Source organism: Fukomys damarensis, unplaced genomic scaffold (assembly GCF_012274545.1).
Source record: "Fukomys damarensis isolate Sample0158 unplaced genomic scaffold, DMR_v1.0_HiC HiC_scaffold_10, whole genome shotgun sequence".
Lineage (NCBI taxonomy): Eukaryota > Metazoa > Chordata > Mammalia > Rodentia > Bathyergidae > Fukomys > Fukomys damarensis.
In genome coordinates, this window is record NW_022900922.1 from 2364353 (window position 1) to 2385047 (window position 20695).

At 46.4% G+C, this 20695-nt stretch overlaps 1 protein-coding gene across 1 annotated transcript in view; it reads left to right on the plus strand.

Moving 5' to 3' along the window:
• The window catches only part of Taf3 (TATA-box binding protein associated factor 3), a 171853-nt gene extending 166102 nt beyond the window's left edge, over positions 1-5751 (plus strand). The window contains exons 6-8 of the mRNA XM_033761816.1: positions 1-130; positions 2957-3063; positions 4537-5751. The exon at positions 1-130 is cut by the window's left edge and continues 45 nt beyond it. Of these exons, the coding sequence (XP_033617707.1) occupies positions 1-130; positions 2957-3063; positions 4537-4651 (352 nt within the window). The 3' untranslated portion in view covers positions 4652-5751. The remainder of the gene's footprint in view (positions 131-2956; positions 3064-4536) is intronic.
• The last annotated feature ends 14944 nt before the right edge of the window (positions 5752-20695 follow it).

The following is a 20695-nucleotide window of genomic DNA, read 5'->3' on the forward strand; positions in this document are numbered from 1 at the left end:
GCCGCTCCTGCCTCCGGCCGCAGCAGCGTGCCCCGCTCTCCTGCCGTCCCTGGCTCCGGCCCTCACAGCAGCGGCCACCTCCAAGGCGCCCGTGCGGAGCGTCGTGACCGAGACCGTCAGCACCTACGTGGTACGTGCTCTGCGCGTACGCAGTCGCTCTGGGTCGTTGCGCGGAGCCTTTCGGAGTATTGTAGATTGCCAAGCTCCTGTATACCGTTGCTGAAGCTCAGGGCAAGTCATCGTGATTGGAAAAGTGTTTTCATTGTATTTGGAGACTTGGCTTTGAAATATTATAGTACAATGCTCACATATGTATTCTCCATAAATATGTCAAAGCGTTGTTTTTCATTATATGGTTTTAGGATGTGACCGTGTACCTGTATATGGCAATTATCAGTGACTATGCAAATAGTAATACCTAAATTCTATATTGAAGTTCTTAATCAATAATTATTCCTTTCAAAGTATAATTTATATACTATGCACAGATTTTATGAATCAGCTGGTGTCATTGAATTGTAGCACTATTGATCGCATTTTACAGGCCAAGATTCAGACTGTATCAGGACTTGTGTGTTTAGTACAGATGAACTCCCAGGCCACAGAGTTCCCTGAGTATCCAAGCGTGACTTTAGACTATAAGCCCACCATGCCGAAGGAGTCCATGTTGTCCTGGGACTGGTTTTAGGCGTTTCCCCATGCTGAATATCAGATCTGTTCAAATCCTGAACTCAGTCTAGTCGTGAAGTGCTTCTAAAGCTGTGTTCTGTGAGCACTGTAGAATGACACATGAACAGACAAGTGTTTTGTTTTGGCTTTTTGAGACAGGCTCTCCCTGTGTATTCCAGGCTGCCCTTGAACTCACTGTAGGGCTCAGGCTGACCTCATCTTCATGGCGGCCCTCCTGCCTCAGCCTCCCAAAGACTGGGGTTGCAGGGCTGCCCCACCAACCCGGCTAACAAAGTGTTTTGGGCCCATGGCGGCATTCACATCGCTGGGACTCTAGCTCCGCCTGCAGTGACATCCTTGGCTAGTGATGGAGCTGGCCTCTGGGAGTAGGCAGTGACTAGAACTTAGCAGGCTGGGACCCACGGTAGTGTTATTCTAGACTGTCGTGTTGCTTAGAGAAGTTTGGAAGGGAATTTAGGTGAACATCAATGTTGTGAAGCCATGACAATACCAGTAGGTATAAAAAAACTTACATGTGCTCGGAGGATATAGATGTGAAAAATTAAAGGGAAATATTAAATTGACAGAGCCAAAAGAAAAGATGTGACTTTAGCAGAGCTGTGGTCATCACCCTGGCGGTTTAAGGGCCCAGTTGCTTTGGTGCTGAGCCGAGGCGCCAGCCCTCACGGAGGTGAGCCGGTCGGGACAGCGTTCCGCCTCGTCCCCTCTGCTTCCTCCCCTCGTTCGTCTCACGGAGGGACCCGAGGCAGAGGCACTGTCCTGTCCACGTGCTGTCATTGAGCCCGAAAACATTGACTCCGGGGGAGTTTTGTGCTGACTCCACGGAAGTGGGTCCCACTGGAACAGATGGTGGAGTTGAAAAACCTCCTGATTCCTGAAGAGACACTTCGTGGATAGAGGACAGGGCGTGATGAGGCCAAAGGGCTGATTTTGCCGCTCTCTAACGTGTGCTGTTGGAGCTCCAGTTCCCCACTCTTCACCTGTCCAGAGCTTGTTCTGCGACGCCTAAATGGAAGGCTGTGTCTGAAAGAACTGGTGAACTGCAGTACTCGGTGTTGTCCCAGATGCTGTGGAGCGTGTTTTCATGTGACGCAGTCACACGCTGCTGATTTCCAGAAAAGCCAACCAGCCGCAGCCCCAGCCATGCATGAAAGCTTCAGGCACAGGGTGCTGGGCTCGCTGTGGCCGCTGGACAGATGGCTCGTGTGACTGCCGGCCCTCCTGGTGTCACAGCTGCCCTGAAACTGGAGGGTGCAGAGATGGTCCTGCTTCAGTCTTCTAGGAAATCTTCAGATCAGTGGAGTCTGCCGTTGTCGTATTTCCAGAGAGTGAGCCAGTCAGTAGAGCGAAAAACCTGCGCACCTGGTGCCCTCCTCGCACACAAAGAAACCCATTTCTTTCTTTTTTTTTTTCATATCTAGTCAACGTTATATTTAAAAGTGTATAGGAAGAATCCACACCTTGCAAAATAAGTAAAAGTATTGCTGTCTTACTGTGAAGGCTGAAATTTAGTTTTTACTTGTTCTGTTTTCTAGAGCTCACATTTTAGAATTGCTTCTTCCAGATTGGTTTTGATAATGTAAAATTTGAAGAACTGGTAAATTAGGGATGCTTTCTCCTTAGAACTGCTAAATTAATAAAGTAAACTGGGGACCTAGGCTACTCATAGCAAAATAATGTTTAAATATGTAGCTCTCTGACCTCCCAAAACGCTTATTTCATTTGCCCTTTAGTCGATTGTACTTTTCTAAAAATGTCATAAAGGGAATGGAAAGTTACTCAGTAACAACCCTTTTATACCCTTGATCTTATCAGCCAGTTCAAGAGAAGGGTTTGGCTAATGAGTAATAAGGGGACACATGCACATTGGGCTGTTTGGATTAATCCTGTGCCTGTGAACACGGTTGAGGAAACCATAGTTCGATGAGCTCTACAGCTTTCAAAAATAGCAATTATTACTGCTACGAAGACCTGGATCATTAGGAATTTGCAGATCATTTTGTTGAGAGGATTATTAAATGGCTCTCATTATAAAATGAGAGTCTAGAATATTAACCAGAAAAGTCTTCTCGCGGGGTACTTGGTAGCAGCTTTCCATTTCACGTAGGTCCAACGTGGCGGTGACCAGGGTCGCAGAGTTAAAGTGTTACTGTCCTGTGTTTAAGCTCCCTTTGTTCGTCTGTAGACCGTCATTCTTACCTGGCTGCTTTTGCTTCTTTCTCCCGTGCCGTCTTCGGTTGTGCCCCTTCCCCTGTGACAACGCCAGATCCGTGATGAGTGGGGCAATCAGATCTGGATCTGTCCTGGGTGTAACAAACCCGACGACGGAAGTCCGATGATCGGCTGCGACGACTGTGACGACTGGTATCACTGGTGAGTGGCCGGGGCGCTGCCAGCCCCTCAGGACAGTGCAGAGCGGGTGGCTGTGCGGTCTGCAGATGAGCGCTTCAGGGCCAGTGCAGCCGCTCCCCAGCGCACAGGCGGTAAATTGAGATCCGTTGTCCTCTTGGTATTCAGGTGAAGTCTTGGCTGTTTTGCTTAGCTTCTCTGTCCTCCTTATAAAAAAGAGGAGACACAGGGTCGTCCTCTCCTTCCTGTCCACTGACGCTCTGTAAGAGCTGCGGTGCTTGACAGACTGCAGAGACAAAGACGGATTGTCTGCAGAGTTTGGGATTGGTTGGTTGTTGGTTTTGTTTTTTGGCTTTTGTTTTGTTTTGTTTGTTTTTTGGTTCTGGGGATCAAACTCAAGACCTTGTACCTGTAAGGCAGGTGGTGTCACCACTGAACTAAATCCCGAGCCCCTGTTTTTTGTTTTTGAGACAAGGTCTTGCTTTGTAACCCAGGCTGGCCTGGAACGCAAGACCCTCCTGCTTCAACCTCCCTACTGCTGAGATTAACGCGTGCACCACTGTGCCTGGCTTCATCTGTTTTAAACCTTTCCTGCAGTTCCTCAGATCTAAAAAAGCTCAACCAAAATATATTCAGCCTTCTTACTTTGTTTTGTTTTTTGTTTTTTTTGGTTCCAGGGATCAAACTCAGAATCTTGTGCTTGTGAGGCAGGCGCGGCAGCACTGAGCTAAATCCCCAGCCCCTTCTTACTTTGTTTTTTAAAATATCAGTTGTAAGAAGGTTGCTGTTCAGTTATAGTATATGATATCTACAGGAGAAAAACAAAGCCATTGTTCAGAATTATAATATTTCTGGCAAATAGGAAGGAGAAATTAATCTCTCTAATAATCCACATGCCCAACAATAAAAAGTGATGTATAAATTAAAGCCAGTTGACTTCTTTTTTTATGGTACTGGGAATCGAACTCAGGACCTTGCACTTGCAAAGCAGGTGTGGCATCACTGAGCTACATCCCCGGCCCTGTAGCTATTTGACTTTGACTTATGGTAATAGATCAGACTTTTTAAGTGATTTGAAAATATAGAAAGGAAAAGAATAGGTATAAATATACCATGACTTTAAGAATGTCTTCAAAATACAGGAAGGAGGGCCGGGGATGTAGCTCAGTGGCTCCACTGCCTGCCTGGCAAGCACAGGAGGTCCTGAGTTTGATCCCTGGCACTGAAAAATAAAAAAGAAAATATAGGAAGGAAAAAAACAGGCCAGGCATGGTGGCTCACACCTATAATCCCAGGACTCTGGGAGGATAAAGCAGAAGGATTTCAAGTTCAAGCCCAGCCAGGGCAATTTAACGATTTAGCAAATTTAGCAAATTTTAAAAATAAAAAGGGCTGGGGATGTAGCTGAATATGAAGGCCCTGGGCTCAAGCCCCAGTACAGCATGGGGTATGGGGTAGATAAACATAGAGAAAAACGCCTCTGTGTTTGACTCGCAGGCCCTGTGTTGGGGTAATGGCTGCACCACCAGAAGAGATGCAGTGGTTCTGCCCAAAGTGTGCCAACAAGAAGAAAGATAAAAAGCACAAGAAGAGGAAGCACCGAGCGCACTGACATCTCCCGAGGGCGGGCGGGTGTGCGCTCGCGCGGGCTCTGCTCCCAGGCCCTGGGATGAGGAGCCCGGGAAGGTGGAGGTGGAGGACAGCGCGGCCTCCCGCTCCGGAACTCTGGATCATCCCTCTGGGCCGCTGGCCTGTGCTTCCCAGGCCGTGTGGGTGAAGGACCCCGGCAGGGGCGTGGCCCGAGGGCTGCTCGCCTCCGTTTTTCTATTACCAGTGACAAGTATTAGCAGAAGACCGAACATCTTCCCTCTGGACTCCCGTGGCTGTCTGCAGGGCCTTTTCAGTAAGGTGTTACCTAAGAAGATAATGCAAACTTCCTTGATTGTCACTTAAGGGTGATATCATCAGTCTGTACACAGTTTCAACTCCTTTCCCTCTGCAGTCAGATAATCATAATAACGTAAAAGAAAACTCCAGTTGGAGCAGTATTGGCAAATATTTTTGTGATGAGAATATATGAATCTTGCCCCCACCCGCGCCCTGTTTTTAGTACTAACATGTAAAATGTTCAGGCTTTTGTGAAATACCTTATATTTTTTAAGAAAAAGGTTTCTATCATGTCCTGTTTGCTTCTGTGCAGATTATTTTTGTTTAATGTATTTTATACCTTTGTTGCATTCTAATTTTGCCCTTCCTTAAACTGCTGGAGTCTCTTCTCACTGCTTGTACATTTCATCAACTTGTGTAAAAACTTCATACTAAAAAATTTCCCCTAATGTAAATAATAAATATTTATGAAGTAGTTATTTTTAAAATTTTTATCGTGTTTAATTCTGGCTTTCTCTGAAATCCACTGTGATTTCAGCCATGTCTGTAATTACTGCTGTACATAAGCAAAGGAGACTAGAGAAAAAGAGCCATAGGGCAGAGTAATTTACTTTGGGCTGAGCGGACTTGCGCAGAGCCAGGTCATGGGGCGGGGCCAGTTGGGAGGAAAACAAGGCGATTTAGGTCTAGAGCTTATGATTTGGAATTGTTTCCTTTGTTGTCTGTTTTGTTTCTGTAAATTTATTTACTTTTATTAAAAGGACATATAGTTTCCATGAAAGAAAAAAACAACCTAAAACTATAACTGTAGCATTTTGTGTTATATTGTTTTATTTCTACAGATTTGTTCATTGATATTGTACTTTAAGGCTGAAATGAAGTATATTATGTTTTTTTAAAGAAAACATCAAATTTCAGGGTATGACAAAACTTTATTATATTGCTATACTGCCCACTATTTATTATATGTTGTAGGTATCTGAAAGTAAACCAAATATTTTATTTTTAATGTAAAAACATCAAATTTAACTTTATTAGCATATTTTAACGATTTGGGAATAAATAATAGACTTTTCCTTGATTTTGAAATAATCCCAGTTTGGGCCCTTGTGATAGAGATCTGGAATGCTAGAATATGGGCTTTGAATCTAATACCAATACATTTATAGAAAATGTGATTTTTCTTGACTGCCAAGTCAGTTGATATTAGTGTGTGAATTAGTCATATTTCAAACTTACTATGTGGTTACAGAATGAATGTCAAATTGCAGGCGGGTGGAAGTGGGGTCGACCTTTTTCAAAGTGCAGGGTATCATTGCCCTCCTTGTTGTAGAGGTTAGAATTTTTCTTCTCCTGCAGAAACAAAAAGTATGTTGAGATATGTGTTTTTTGTTTTATTAATTTGAGGTCATTCAAATACTTTATACAATATTTTCACAATCACAGATATACCCATTAGTGCTTTCTGGAGAGGGATTGAGGGGTGGGGGAAGTATGAAATAAAGATTGTTGGCTATTTCATAGTTTGCTTTTCCATTTTCTTACTTTAGGATTTTAGTTCCTTGAGGCATGGTCAGAGGATCTAAAGTTGCCACATTTAAGTGAGTAGCTCATGCCCCCGAAGTAAGAGTGGAGGTGCCTATATATAACCTTTCCCCTGGTCCACTGAGAGACTTCAGCCCGTACTACATTTAAGGAATTTCAATCAGTTTGTTGTCCCTCACTATTTCATGGTTGCTTTCCTAAATCCAGTTCATGATTTTATAAATGGTCTTTGCAATAATAAAACCAAAGAATCATTTTCAGGGGGCTGGGTGGCTCAAGGGATTAGTAATGGAGTACAGAGCCTTCAGCTCTAGGTCAGTGAGTCGAATCTAGTCGAGATCACCAGAGACCCAAAGTTGTCACCATCTTACGACTGCTCAGTGGCCTGTGTAAAATGAACTGGTGCTCTTCGCCTCTACTGGATGGCTGTCTGTGACACCAACCAAGCAAGTTCAAGAAACTGCAAAAAGAAATGTGGATTAGAAAATAAAACCTGTGTTACAAAACGAAGTTAGAAAGTTGTGCAGAAGAAAAGGAGCAACGTATAAAAACTACAGATGTTACAAAGACACGGAGATTATCTTACTCGCCTTAAATGGAGTCAAACAAAACAGGAAAAGCAAAAGCCGATATCGGGAGAAAGCTGTAGGAAGCCCAAACTGTAAGGAAAAATGGGGCTTGACTTTTGAGGGGGAAAGAAATCACCAGCAGCAGGAATGTGAGGAACTTCTGTAACAGAATTAGGTGCAAAGGAATGAAAAGTATTTCCCTTTGGAGAGAAGTTTTCCAGTTGGAAGTAAAATCCCGTCCTGTTTTCATTTACCCAGCACTATCATTTCAATAGCATCAGTGCTTTATAAAGAGAAGTAGTGAGAAAAAGAACTTACCCTGGCTTGCGATTTTACTGGAGGAGGTGGTATTTAAGAACCAGACCCTTGCAGGAAACTGAGCTGCTCTACTGGTACGATAATCAGCCTTTGGGGTCAGAAAGAGTTGGCAAAGCTTGATTTTTAGGGCCAACAAGGTGTTTTTCTTCTGAAGATGTCTGCTGTTAAGTAGAGTGAGGACCTTTATCCTCCAGCTGATTTGTGGTTCCAAACGTCCTGAAGAAAATCAGAGGGTATCAGAGTATTCTGACTTTGTCGGGCTTTTTTCAGAGATAAAATATAGTGCACTACTCCACTGTGTCACCCAAACCGCCTTTGTTCTCCTTTCAATAGGACACTTAAACAAAGACCTACTAACCAAATTAAAGTATAAAATGAACGCGGAGATATGGAAATCTTCCCACTGAGAATGCTAATGAATGAAGTTCACTAAAGACAGGCTGGCTAAGTTTTCAATACAAATAGTTTTATGGCCAATCTCTCCAGATCATAGCAGTTTTCTTTCGAAGTTTAAGTCTTAAAAAGTAGATGAGTTACCTTGACTGAAGAATGAAACAGATAATGCCCTGAATAATGTCTCTTTCCACAATGCTATCTGTCATTTCTGTTAGAAAACTATTTCTTTTGAGTATCTTGCTTTAGTTATAGCCTAAAAAGTATAAAGTAACTGTTAAGCCATGTGTGCAGGCCAGGAGAGGACACTGAAATTAGATATTTAGATGGGCAGCTGAACAGTTTATATTCATTTCGTTTCAATGAAACATTTTGGCTGGGGGTGCAGTTTCATTGTAGAGCATGTGTTTAGCATGCACAAGGCCCTGGGTTCCATCCCCGGCACCCACATCGTTAATAAATTAGTAAAACCTCTTGTGTACACATGAGTTATTAAAACAACTACTAGTGAATTTTTCGCCCTAGGCAACAAAGTTTTCAGTTCATAGGAGAACAGGGTTAAACATTTTGATTCCTTGAGTCTGGGCATGTGCTTGGTGGACATGGAAACCAAGCGTGCCTCCCAGGGCGCGGTTCCCGAGGTGTTGTAGTCTCTCCGCTTGCCCCTGGCTTTGCAGTCGTTCCTGCAGAGCTCTGCACCAAAATGTGTCACAGTAGATTCTAAGCATGGCCAACACTTGTTTAATCTTTGCCTTTTTTGTGTGTGTGTGTGTGCGCGTGCGCGCGCGCACGCATGGTACTGGGAATCGAACTCAGGGCCTTTGCTCTGAGTAACATCCCCTGCCCATTTTTTCTTTTTTTTTTTAATTTTTGAGACAGTTTTGCTAAATTGTCCAGGCTGCATTTGAGTTTGGAATCCTCCTGCCTCAGCCTCCCAGAGTGCTGGGATTTCAAGTGTATGCCACCATGCCTGCCCATTTTTCTGTACCCAACCCTTCCATCCAATTTAGACTGCAACTGGTTTTTAATGTTAATACAGCTTTATATTTGAAAATGCTTATATTTACAACAAAGTAAAAGCTTAGCAAATGTTTCTATGAACTGTCCTAGGACTAAGAGAGGAGAATTTACATGAAAAAATATGTAGATATAAATTTTTTCTATGAAAATAAATGTGTTGAGCTTTCAGGATAGAGTCATTTTGTTTGAGAGAGAGTCGGGATCTCAGTGAGTGGCCCAGGTTGGCCTCAGACTGGCCTCAGCCTCTGGAGTAGCTGTGATTACAAGTGCATGCCCACTGCATCCAACTCAGAAGCATTATGTTTGGTACTGGACCCTAAGCAGTAATTTCCTACTGCACATTCTTGGTAACTAGTCAGCATTTTGTTAACCTTTTAAAGTCTTGTAAGTTTTTGTTTGGTCCTGTTTTTTAAAAAGAGAAACAGAATGGCCACTGAAAAATGGCACTGTTACTGTCCTTGATAAATTAACTATTGCCAATTAAATGGTTGGAAGAAAGTGTTTACATTACTTCTAGGTACCTCGTTTAGAGCTGTAGATGTACTTAGCAGAGGAAGTTCAAATTGTCCAGCCATACCAGCTGTGTTCTGATTATTTCATATACTATATGGGATCATGATTAAACTTCTTTTGTTTTTGTTTTTGCTACCTTTTGTTTGTTTGTTTGTTTGTAATAAGATCTTGCTGTGTAATTCAGGCAGGTTTGAACTCCCTATTGTAGTCCAGGCTGGCCTTGAACCCACAACAATCCTGCATCAGCTGCCCAAGTGCTGGAGTTACAGGCATGTGCCACCTTGCCTGGCTTTTGCTAGCTTTTAGAAAGATTCTTTGAAACTGGATTTAGTTATACAACTCTTCATCTTTTCTTCACTGGATTACTTTTGGGGGGTGTACCAGGGATCGAACTCGGGATCTTGCCCTTATGAGGCAGGCGGCAGCACCAATGAGCCAGATCCCCAGCCCAATTTGATTAATTTTTGACATGGCTGTTTTCATCAACAAAAACAGACAGGGACTGGGGACGTAGCTAAGCTGCATTGCACTTACTTAACCGGTCCTGATGAGGTTGGGAATGTCCACCACCGAGCCAGTCCACACATTTCTCAAAAATAAGCTCGCAGGTCATCTTCCTGGGCCAGGCGTATTGTGTAGCCTGAGGCACAAAGATGACAGCACATGTCCCCATTGTGGCATATGACTTTATTTTTTGAGGGGACACCGGGGATCAAACTCGGGACCTTGTCCTTGCAAGGGAGGTGGCAGAACTGCCGAGCTAAATCCTTGGCCCCTAGTGGTAGAGAACGTTAACAGGTAATACGCACAGATCTGGAAGGAGGACACAGCTTGAAACTGGGTTCAAACTAGAAGCCACAGACAGATTACTGTTTCTACTACAGTTTGACCAGGGTCAGCTGGGGGTGGAGACGAAGGAGACAGTGCAAAATGCTGTAAGAAGAAATTGCATGACGTTTCTTTTAAAAGTAAAACAAAAGTGCCAGGCATAGTGATGCATGGCTAAAATCCCCACACTAGGGAGGCTGACGCAGGAGTGTTGTGAGCCTGCCTGAGGCCGAGAGAGAGGAAGAAGGGTGGGTGGAGAAAGAGAGGAGGAAGGGGTTGAGAGAGGAGAAGAAGGAAGAGAGGAGAAAAGGAAAAGCAAACAACCTGAGGGTGGCGGGTAGCTCCACGGTACATGTGTGTAGGGTGTGTGAGGCCCTGGGCTTAATCCCTAATACAAAAAAAAAAAAAAACAAAGCAATCCATTTCAGTGGGAAAAACGGAACTTTACAAAGTTGCAACCTGCCCAGGAATAATTATTGGAGCTGATAACAAAAAGCAGCAAAGTAGGTGTCTCTATCTTTTGGGATAGAGGTATTCCGGGTTGCACAAACTAAATTTGTATAAATGCAATCATGCCAAATGCCTGGGGAGACGATCCTTGCTTAAAGAATAAGGCAAATTCTCACCCACCGAAGAAGAATGAGAAAACCTAACACCCAGTCCGGAGTTTCACAATCTAAGAAGACTTTGTCTCAAAGTGAAAATTGTGAACCAAACACCCATAGAGTTTGTCTGTTTGCTTGTTTAAAGTATAAGGGAGGAGGGCCGGGATTTAGCTCCGTGGTTTGGTGGCCTGCCTTGCAAGCGCAAGGACCCGAGTTCAATCCCCGGTAAAAAAGTATAAGGGAGGACCCCCCACCCCCACTTGAACTTGTGACTCTCCTGCCTCAGCCTCCCAGAGAAGCCCGTGTTGCAGGCGTAGTGGCACCAACCGCAGCCACAGGAAGGCAGCTCCTGACATGCTCAGCGGTCTCCTCTCCCGCCATCGGGAGGATTGGGTTCTGTTCGGTCTTCCTGTGTCTGGCTGAGAACAGGGCTGAAAGCATTTGAACTTGAAAGTCTTTAGGAATCTTAATTTCCTTTCCTGTAAAAGAAGAAAAATAAGAAAGTGTGCATTGGACCATTGTAAAACTAAATGAAATCATATCTAAAGCATTTAACAGATAAAAATTCAATAAATGATAGCTATTGTGACTCTTGTTTAATCATTAATATGTTATTTTGCTGTTTCTGTGATTTTTCAGTGCTTCTGTGAATTCTGGGTTTTCTGTGAATCTTGTTTCTGAAACTGCAACACCCCATCCAAAAAGAATGGTCTTGGTAGTACAGTCTAGGCCTGAAAAGTTGGAACTGGGTCCCAGCACGGGAGGCTGAGCTGAGAGGATCACAAGTTCAAGCCCTGTGTCGTAGTTACTTTTTTTATTTTTTTAATTGCTATGACAAAATACCCAATACCTGAAAGTTAAGGGAGGAAAGGTTTATTGGTCTCGCCATGTGTAGGGTTTTAGTCCATTGTCATCTGGCTGCAAGGGCTGGAAGGCACGGCAAAGGGGCATCACAGAGCAGGCAGGAGGCAGCAGAGGACTCTCTCTCCCTCGTGCCTTACGCACCTCGGGGTGCACAGACGTACGTGCACCCTCAGGGTGGGGCACTCACACGCTTCATCCGGGCATCACACCCCCCACCTCAGCATCACTCTGTAGATGCAGCCGCCTCCGAAAGCCCTGCCTATGACCACAAGAGGCTTCTGGTGGACATCTGGACACAAGTCACAACACGCAGCCTGCGGGTAATTTCACAATGGAAGAAGACCTTGTCTCGAAATGAAAAACTTTAAAAGTCTGGGGATGTAGGTAGTATGAAGCCCCTGAGTTCAATCCCCATTTCAGCAAAAGTATAAACAAAAATAAAAAAGTAAAATGTTGGCTGTGACGTTAAGTAAGCAATTTTTGTAATCAATGATTTGATCGTTTGGCATAGAAGAAGGCCAGGAGAGACGGAGTCTTCCCAATGCACTTTTCCTCCCGAGTGGCTGGTCCAGCTCAGTCTTGCACATTTGTGGAGTGCACACACGTCTGTGTGCGGAACAGGGAGCTAAGTAAGACTCAGCAGCAGACTTGCACCAGCAGGACTGACAGCCGCTGGTGCCATGCAGCCAGTCAGTGTGCGCTCGATTTTATGGGTGTGTTGGTGTCAGGGTCAGCAACCTCAGAGCCTTACGTGGAAGGGTGTCTCGGAGGAAATGATCGTTAGGCTCTCCCACGTCCAACAGGTCCAGGCTGTGCTGCCATTGTTTTTCTTCCCCAGAAGTATCGGGAGTTGAACCCAGGGCCTTTGCACTGAGCTATGTTCCCCACTGTTTATTTACTTTTGAGACAGGGTCTTGCTAAGTCAGTAAGTTGCTCAGGCTGCACTCAGATTTGCCATCCTCCTGCCTCAGCCTCCCAGGATTATAGACATGTGCCACCATGCCCACCACGTACTTTCATTCTTGGTCAGCCTCAGGCCTCCCTAAGACCAGTATAGACTGTACGTCAGATAAACTAAGACCCTAACTTACACTTAGAATCAGCAGAGACTTCTCCAAGTTTTCTAAATACATTCCAGCCTCTGGGTGCACTAGTTTTGGGCATACCACCCACTAGAGATTTAGGAATCCGTTCAGTGTATACCTATCAGTGTTCTTTAATCATTGCACTCAACGCCAGGGTGCAGGCTCTTCCACGGAACTTCCTGAGAGATGGGAATCTTTAAACTTCTGAATTGTGCAACTTAGGGACTGGACCTAATTCATTAAATTTTAACTAATTTAAATGTCAACACCCACAGGGAGCTGGAAGCTGGCTGCCGCATTGGACAGTACAGCGTCCAAAAGGTAAGCATGATCCACGACATCGCTGTCACACTCCTAACTTCTGCATGGCTGAGAAGGGGCTGGGCCCAGCAACAGGAACAGGACGGTCCCAGCACTAACTCCATGGCCTGACTCCTCCAACAGCCTCTGCTCTTGCATTTGGAAACAAAAGGTCACGTAGGATCTATGTGTTCTTGTAGCTCTAATGCTCTGGTGTAAGATGAGAGCACCTGAAGAAATACTTTCTGCCTTCAAGGTCTGACACACGAGGTGCCTGTTACCTTGTCCATTAGCGTCGGATGGGAACAGCTCCTGGGTGGCCCTGGCTTGACCCCCAGTCCTGAAAAAAATTGAATGAAATGCCCACAAACTACTTCCCCCAAACGTATTAAAATGTGAATTTGGCCAAATTAACCTAAAGAATGGACTTAAAATCAGAAAAGAAAGGAAGAGGAGGCAGACTTTAAAAGGATCCCAAAAGTAGGCAGATGAGCCGGGCCTGTCCCTCCAACCTAGAAACGGTAGAAATGCCTCGGCTCTCACGGGATGTGGCAGGGTAGGGAGGCAGAGAGGGCTACCAGCTTTCCTCTGCCCAGAATGCCTTCAGTGGCAGGAGTCTGTGCAGAACTACACGGGGACATTTGCTTTATTGTCAATAAAATGGAGGAAGGTGAGTGGAGAGAAAAAGCAAGGTAGTTCCACCTTCCTAACATGAGGTGCACAGATTGTGTCCAGGAATCCACACCTACGCACATGAGCAGTTGTCACATTTTAGTGAAAAATGTGGTGTGTTTTTGTAGCCGTCGATAACTTCCCCACATGCATGCCCTGAACCTAGGCACATGCAAACTGTCCTCATGAGTTTCTAGCAGCCAGGAGGGGATTGAACTCCTCCTGCACGCCGGGTGAGAGCTCCTGCCACCACGCCACATCCCCAGCCCGATCTAAGCCCTTCTCCGCTTCTCGGACGGTTAGTTATTTTCTCATATGTTTTTTTCTGTGCAAATTATTGTCACTAAACTTCAGTTCACATTATTAGAGACATCAGAGAGAGTCCATTTATAGATTATAGAAATACTAAATCCTGCCTGAGAGTTTCAAATGACCAAGCTACCAAAACAAAGCTAGCCCAGAGTTTCAGCTTGTAGTCACAGACAATACAGTAATTTAATGCAGCAGAAATCCTGGCTGAATTCAAAATGCGTACCTAGGCCATAGCGGCTCCTTCAGTTTCTTTGCAAAACAACCCATTAATGTCGATGTCTGACAGCTGCCTGCTCTGTCTTCAGGAAGCCTCGCTAAGTGTGTGTACAGATTCCTATGAAGGACATTTGTGTAAAAATATAGGGTGCTGTTATTCTGCCGGGCTCAGAATACTCCATATTCGGTTTATGTTCATAATGTTTACAGTTACGTAGTTCAGGTGCAAAAGTCACACCAAAGGCTTTAACTTTGAACATGTGTAATGTGACACGAAAAAGAGAGACTGTGGTTGATCAGAGTTTGCCAGCTGATTTTTTTATACAGTTGGCGATCATGTCTGATTAGTGGTCGTCAGAAGAGAAATCAAAGGTTTGGTGCAAAGGTGGGGCGAGGCCGGGGTGACCCGTGCGTCTCTGCCCTCCGCCGTTGCTCAGGTGTGAGGACAGCACACGCTCCGAGACAGACTGCAGCCCGGACCTGTGCTTGTCCTCATGAGCGCCGTGCGATTGCTTCACTTGACTTTCCTATTTTTAAGTTTTTCACGAGAAGAGCCTATCTTTCATATCAAGTGGAGTATTCACCAAATTAGACAACCGGTATGTGCAGAGGCAGGTGAAAACAGTGGGCTTCGTGTAAGGCACCAGGGCACGGTTAAAAGAAAAGAGAGAGAGAAAGCTAGAATTTCAGTAATTGACTGTCGAGGCTCAGGCGAGCCAAAAAGAAAAAGAAGGTAGAGGAAAAAAAAAGGAAGAAAAAACACCCTAAACGAAACATTAATCATGCTGTACCTGAGCTGACCCACTCATCAGGAATGCAAAATATAGAGTGCTAAGATATGAAGGCACTGTAGAGGTGCCGCGGAATACTGAGCACCAAAGTAAACATTTCCAATCCCCCAGCCCTCTGGCTCCTAATCTGATGGAGCCACCGCTGGCTTTGCTGGGGTAAGTGGAGCCGGCTCCCCCCGCGGTCTAGTGCAGGCTTTTAAATGGCCTTCTATGAAAAGCCGAGTTGACGCATCTCCCGGGATCAGTGTGGCGTTTAGTTGCTGGCTGGCCCCAAGAAGTTTAGCCGCCCCTGCAGCAAACACCCACTGTTCTGGGGAGCACCACGCGGTCTGGAAGGTCCGCCCCTTCTCTGTTTTCAGGGTCTTTCCTGAAAGTCGGTCGGCTGCAGAGATAACCTGGTTTCCATGCTTTTTATTGCCTAGAAAGGAGAAAGGGTTGAGCCCAAGCCCTTTGGGAGGTGAACTTGTGGTTCCAGGGAGTCTAGGAAGTCAAATCTGATGCCTTCAGGACTGAGCTTACCCCATATAGTGAATCTGACTGGGGTTTTCTGTGTGAACTGAAAAGGACACTGAGTTACAATAGCCCTTTCTCATTAGTCACCTATTACACACACACACACACACACACACACAAATCTTCCCTACTTTTGCTCCTACTTTGGAACGGACATAACCTGCGGCTTTTGCAAATAGTAATTTTTTCTACATCAAGAATGAATTCCTTTTAATATTCTTTTTATTAAGAGACATCATTTCACCCAGGACCTCCATTTACTGAAGGCAAATCTGGTTAACTTCGGAGCCCGATATCATTTTTTTCCATCAAAATTGATTAGTCTGCAGGTTAGGGAAGATTATAAGGTCAGGTCAGACCCCCTCCCTTCCTCCCAAGCGGTTTAGCCAAGATAAAATTCAAATGATGTTTTTAGTAAAAATGATTGCCTTCTTTTTAAAAGATGGCGTTAAAGATAACAGTGCAATAATACTTTTTTCCCAACAGCAGCGAAGTTTTCTGTCTTTGTACTGCATTTATCAAACAGCTGCATGGAACGTGCCCAAAGACTTTGGTTTGGGGTGTTTGTGGGCAGAGCTGCACCCCAAAGTTCTATTTCTTTAAAGGCACGAGGAGCCTCCATAGACAAGACCTCACTTAAAGAGTGGGAAACAACGGTCTCATTTCCTCCTCTTTTAAAAAATAAGTAAATAAATACAAATAAATCCTTGTTCCGCACTCTGTCTGGCATAAGACTTGGCAACTTATAACGTGTTGCAAAGTCAAACATTTCCAGCCACCATACCCTTGCAAGTACAGTATGAGGCACGATCAAAATATATAGTGAGTGGGCTGGGGTGGAGCTGCACCAGCGCGAGGTCCTGAGTTCGCGCCCCAGCTACCCCCGCAAATATACATATATACAGTGATTATTTAAATCTTTTAGCATTCATTACAGTGAAAGGCACATCGCCATTCATCCTCCTCGCGATACTGCCCGTTGACATCGACATCGAACACCATCTGTCCCACCTCCTGCTCCTTTCTTTCATCCAGGTACTGACCAGATCCCACGTCACGTTCGAGATCAGACAAGACCCGGCGCGTTCGGGCCGGTGCGGCCACAGACCGCTCCGACCACTTTCTGAGCAGTGCTGGATGTCTTTCGTGGATGTCTTTAGCTGTGGTCTCATGGTTGCTATCTGGATGCCCCGGATTGGTTCAAAACAGCCTCTGTCACAATCCTTTTGACTTTGGGGAAGAGCCACAAGCCACCAGGTGCCAGACCTGGTGGGAAAGTGGACCAGGGCACGCTAGTGCTTCGTGAGCCCACCTTTATTCCTCGGACAGCCCTCAGCAGCAGCATTTCTGCTCCAGTTTTGATCCCACCATAAAGACACTCATGAAGAGGGCTTCCAGAACTGCTTCGGAAAGCGGCAAGGACGGTGGGGTCGGGGTGTTCGAGGTGAGGGGAGTACCTTCGGGGTGATTGGTAACAATGTGCCTTTACTGTAATGCGTTCTTAAAAATTTAAACACCCACCATATATATATATATATATTTTTTTTTTAAATCAGCCTTTGTATGAGAAAGCAGTTACTGGGCTCCCTGAGAGAGCCCCTGCCTATCATGTGTAAAGCCTTGAGTGTGAGCCTCAGTGCTGCAAGAATAAAAAGGACAGTAAGTGTACATCTACCAGGGTCTAGCTGCTATCAAAACGTGTGTGTTAGCTTCTCAAGGATGTGCTGACCCTTTGAAGACTTGTTTGTGCAATCGGCACCTCAGGCTTGCAGAATTTCCATGCAATGGGAGCACAGCCCACCCTGAAAAGCACTGAAGGTTCGGTCTGGTTCAGAGGCTCAGCTGACGGCTTCAAATGGCTTCAATGCTGTTGTACAGTAACATATGCTCCGTCACGCATGGCAAATCCTTCTTCCTCTTTCAGAAGAGCAAAAAATGTAGGCCCCATTTCTAGCCCTTAAACAAAGTTCCCCGTCCCAGGATTATTTATCACGGTTAGTGGTTGCCATCAGTCATGAAAAGTTAACAAAGACCTACTGGGTTTATCTATAGGTAGTGAAGCAAACATATCTTGCTCCTCTGTTATCTTCTTGTTAACAAAGCCCTATCAGGATGTTCTAAACATCAGCATTCACCGCCCAGTGGCCCTTTATCAGGATGATATATAGAGAGCCCATCAATTAGTGGGGGCTGGACGTAGCTGCCATATATTCATGAGCGCGGGTCCTCCCTGACTCACCCTCTCTCCCACTGTGGACCCATTCTGGTCTGGATCCCTGCTCACCTTCTGGGCCTTCGTTCAGCTGTCCCAGTCATCAAACTGTCCCTGCACAATAGTGACTTGGCAACAAGGCCAAAGAGCCCGGCTGCTCATCTCCGCCATCCGCCACCCCACAGGACCAGGCGCCCCTGCCCTGATCTCGAAAACAGAGACTGGTGGCTTTGGTGGCAGTGTTACTCTTACCTAAGCATTTTGTAAAAGCAACGTCACCGTGCACTTACTCGATAAACTTGGAGGCATGGGGGTGAACACCTTCATTCGGGGGTGTGGGAGTGGGCAGGGGAAGCTGGTCTCTGGAACGGTGACTGCAGCCTCTGCTGTTCCCACCTGCGCTGCTCCTGTGTGTGAAACCATCCCTGGCTCCCCAAGGCCTGAGGATAACGGCGCTTAGCCTGAGCTACGAGACACTTCCCTGTGGCAGGGACCCACCTCTCGCTCTGAGCACACGGGATTTCTCGGGGCTTGGGCTACCGAGCCTGCCTTTGCCTTTTCTGCAACGGACCAGCTCTTTGCTCTGCTCTGGAAGCCCTGAGCGTGCTCATCCCAGAGCCAGGCCTAGGTTCCCTCTGTGGAGAATTCCGAGGCACGCCTTGGTACTCTTGCCTCCAGACCAACATACCATCAGGAGTCTGTTCCATTCTTCCTTCCTTCCTTCTCCCTTCTTTTTCTTTTTTCTCTCTTTTTTCTTTGTTTTTCTCTTTTTTTGTACCAGAGATGATGTGAACATAGTCTTTGTACTGAGCTAGATGGTTGTATCTTTAAAAAAAAATTTTTTTTTTTAGATGAGGTCTCACAAATTTGCTGAGTTGCCCAGGCTAGGCTCAAACTTGTGATCCTCCTGCCTCAGCCTCCCACAGTGCTGGGATAGCAGGCCTGCCCCACTCTACCCGGCTCAGATTGTTCATGGAGTTATTTAGTGCATCTCTAGTGATCTGTTTGCCTGTCTTCCTCCCCTTCTACCTGCGGGCCTCTTGAGGACAGAAAAAGCTTCATACTTGGCAGCCTCAGAACTTCGCAGGATACCATTTAGGAAGGACAGAGGATGATTGGAGAGATCTCAATGCCCTTGCTCCATTGCTGTACAACGAGACGTGCTGGAAGGAGAGAAGGAAACCCAAGGAGTAGTGGCAAGGGCGAGAGCTGGTGTCATAGTCAGACGGTGTCATTTATAAAAAGGGATCAACTTGTCTTAGAGGATGTGCCGTGTATTTAGTGAGATAATGCTTGTAACCTATTTAGTTTATGAGAGACGGGATTATGTTGCTCTGTAATAATACCATTAGCTCTTTGGTGCAAGGGCCTACACTTTGTCTCAGGACAGAATCTCCATCAGCTCGGTGGTGGCACCTTAGGAGACCAGGGCAGACCTAAAGCAGCTTTTGCCGGACGGACCCCCGGCTAAGTACAAGTCCCGTGACACAGTGCCAGGGCATCACCCAGCCTCCTTTTTGGACTGTGGCCTTCTCCAGGGGCCTCTCGGCCACGCCAGACCTCCAGCACCTGCTGTCCCCAGCCTGCTCACCACTCAGGACCTGGGCATTGTTCTGACCCTCCCCACTGGGAAGGCCCTAGACAGGTACTCCTCGCCACCTCGGGCCCCGCTCCTGGTGCTCTGGGAGCTCTCCTGGCCTGGGCCTCGGTGCTTCCTTTCCAAACAGTATGCCAGCCACACACTCGCCCACTTGCCCTGCCCCACCTTCCCTCGTGGTCTGTAGAAGCCCGCACCCCGAAGTGAGCCTGTCTGCCTGTGATTTCTGGATTACATCCCTGGGAAGGAGAGGGCCACAAAGTCAAGTGGCTTCCAGAGGGGTGGCCCGGCCTTTCCTTCTTCCCCTCTGCACCCACTGTCTTGAATAGAGCCCTAAACCAGCCAGGCAAGCGCTGCAGTGGCTGAGCAGCGTTCCCCACCTTAGGAGAGTTGGGGGGCACCTGTGGAGGTGCATTTGCTTCCCTCCAGTGAGCCAGGCCTTGGGGGGACCCCGAGCCTTCTGGGGCATCTTCCACTGGTCACCTAGGAGTGCGGCCCCCACCTTTCCGACACCACCATCTGGCTCTGCTGAGTTAGGGACCTCGCCCTAATGTGGAGCCACCTCCTTGGCCGGGTCCTGGCTTTCCAGGCCTGTGACTGTCATCAGGTTGACTGGGAGAGGGGTCTTACATTTACTTTTTCTTTTTTTTTTTTTTTTTTTTTTTTTTTTTTTTTTTTTTTTGAGTTAGGGTCTTTGTAGTTCAGGCTGGCCTTGAACTCACTATGTAGCCCAGGCTGGCCTCAAACTCAAAGCGATCTTCCTGCCTCAGCCTCTCAAATTCTGGGATTACAGGCATACCTCACCCAGCCTGTGCTGGACAGGGCTCTCTTTTGGCACATGCCTCTGGTTACAAGATGGTACAAGAGTAGGGCACCCAGGAATACAGCCACGTTCACAGACTGACAGAGCCAGACCTTCCTTGGCCAAGTTCAGGAGACCAGGGGTGAGAAATTGCCCCTCCCAAGGGGTCTATTGCTTTCATTGAAAAAAAAAAAAAAAAAAAAAAGCTAAACTGTTGGCACAAGCCCGGCACTCCGGTAGGCTGAGGCAGGAAGATCACAAATTCCAGTCCAGCTTGAGAAATTCAGTAATTTAGCGAGATTTTGTTTCAAAATTTTTAAAAAAAGGGGTGGTGGAGATGCAGGTCAGCGCCACGGCCCGGGGCTCAATCTCCAACACTTGGGGGTGCGGGGGGGATGGGACCGGTGTGGGAGGAGAAGCCAGGGAAGAGGAAGACCGAGGAACTGGGACTTGGGTGCCTTGCGGGTGGGGGCCGTGTTCGCTTCAAGGCAGATGGCCGGGCGCTATCCCTGCGCTCCGTTCTTTCTCCACCGGGCCAGCGGCTTAGCCTCCGCAGGGACCAAGTCCGCGCAGCCCGGAGCGGGGCGGTGCGTTTCCGGGCCAGACCGAAGGGG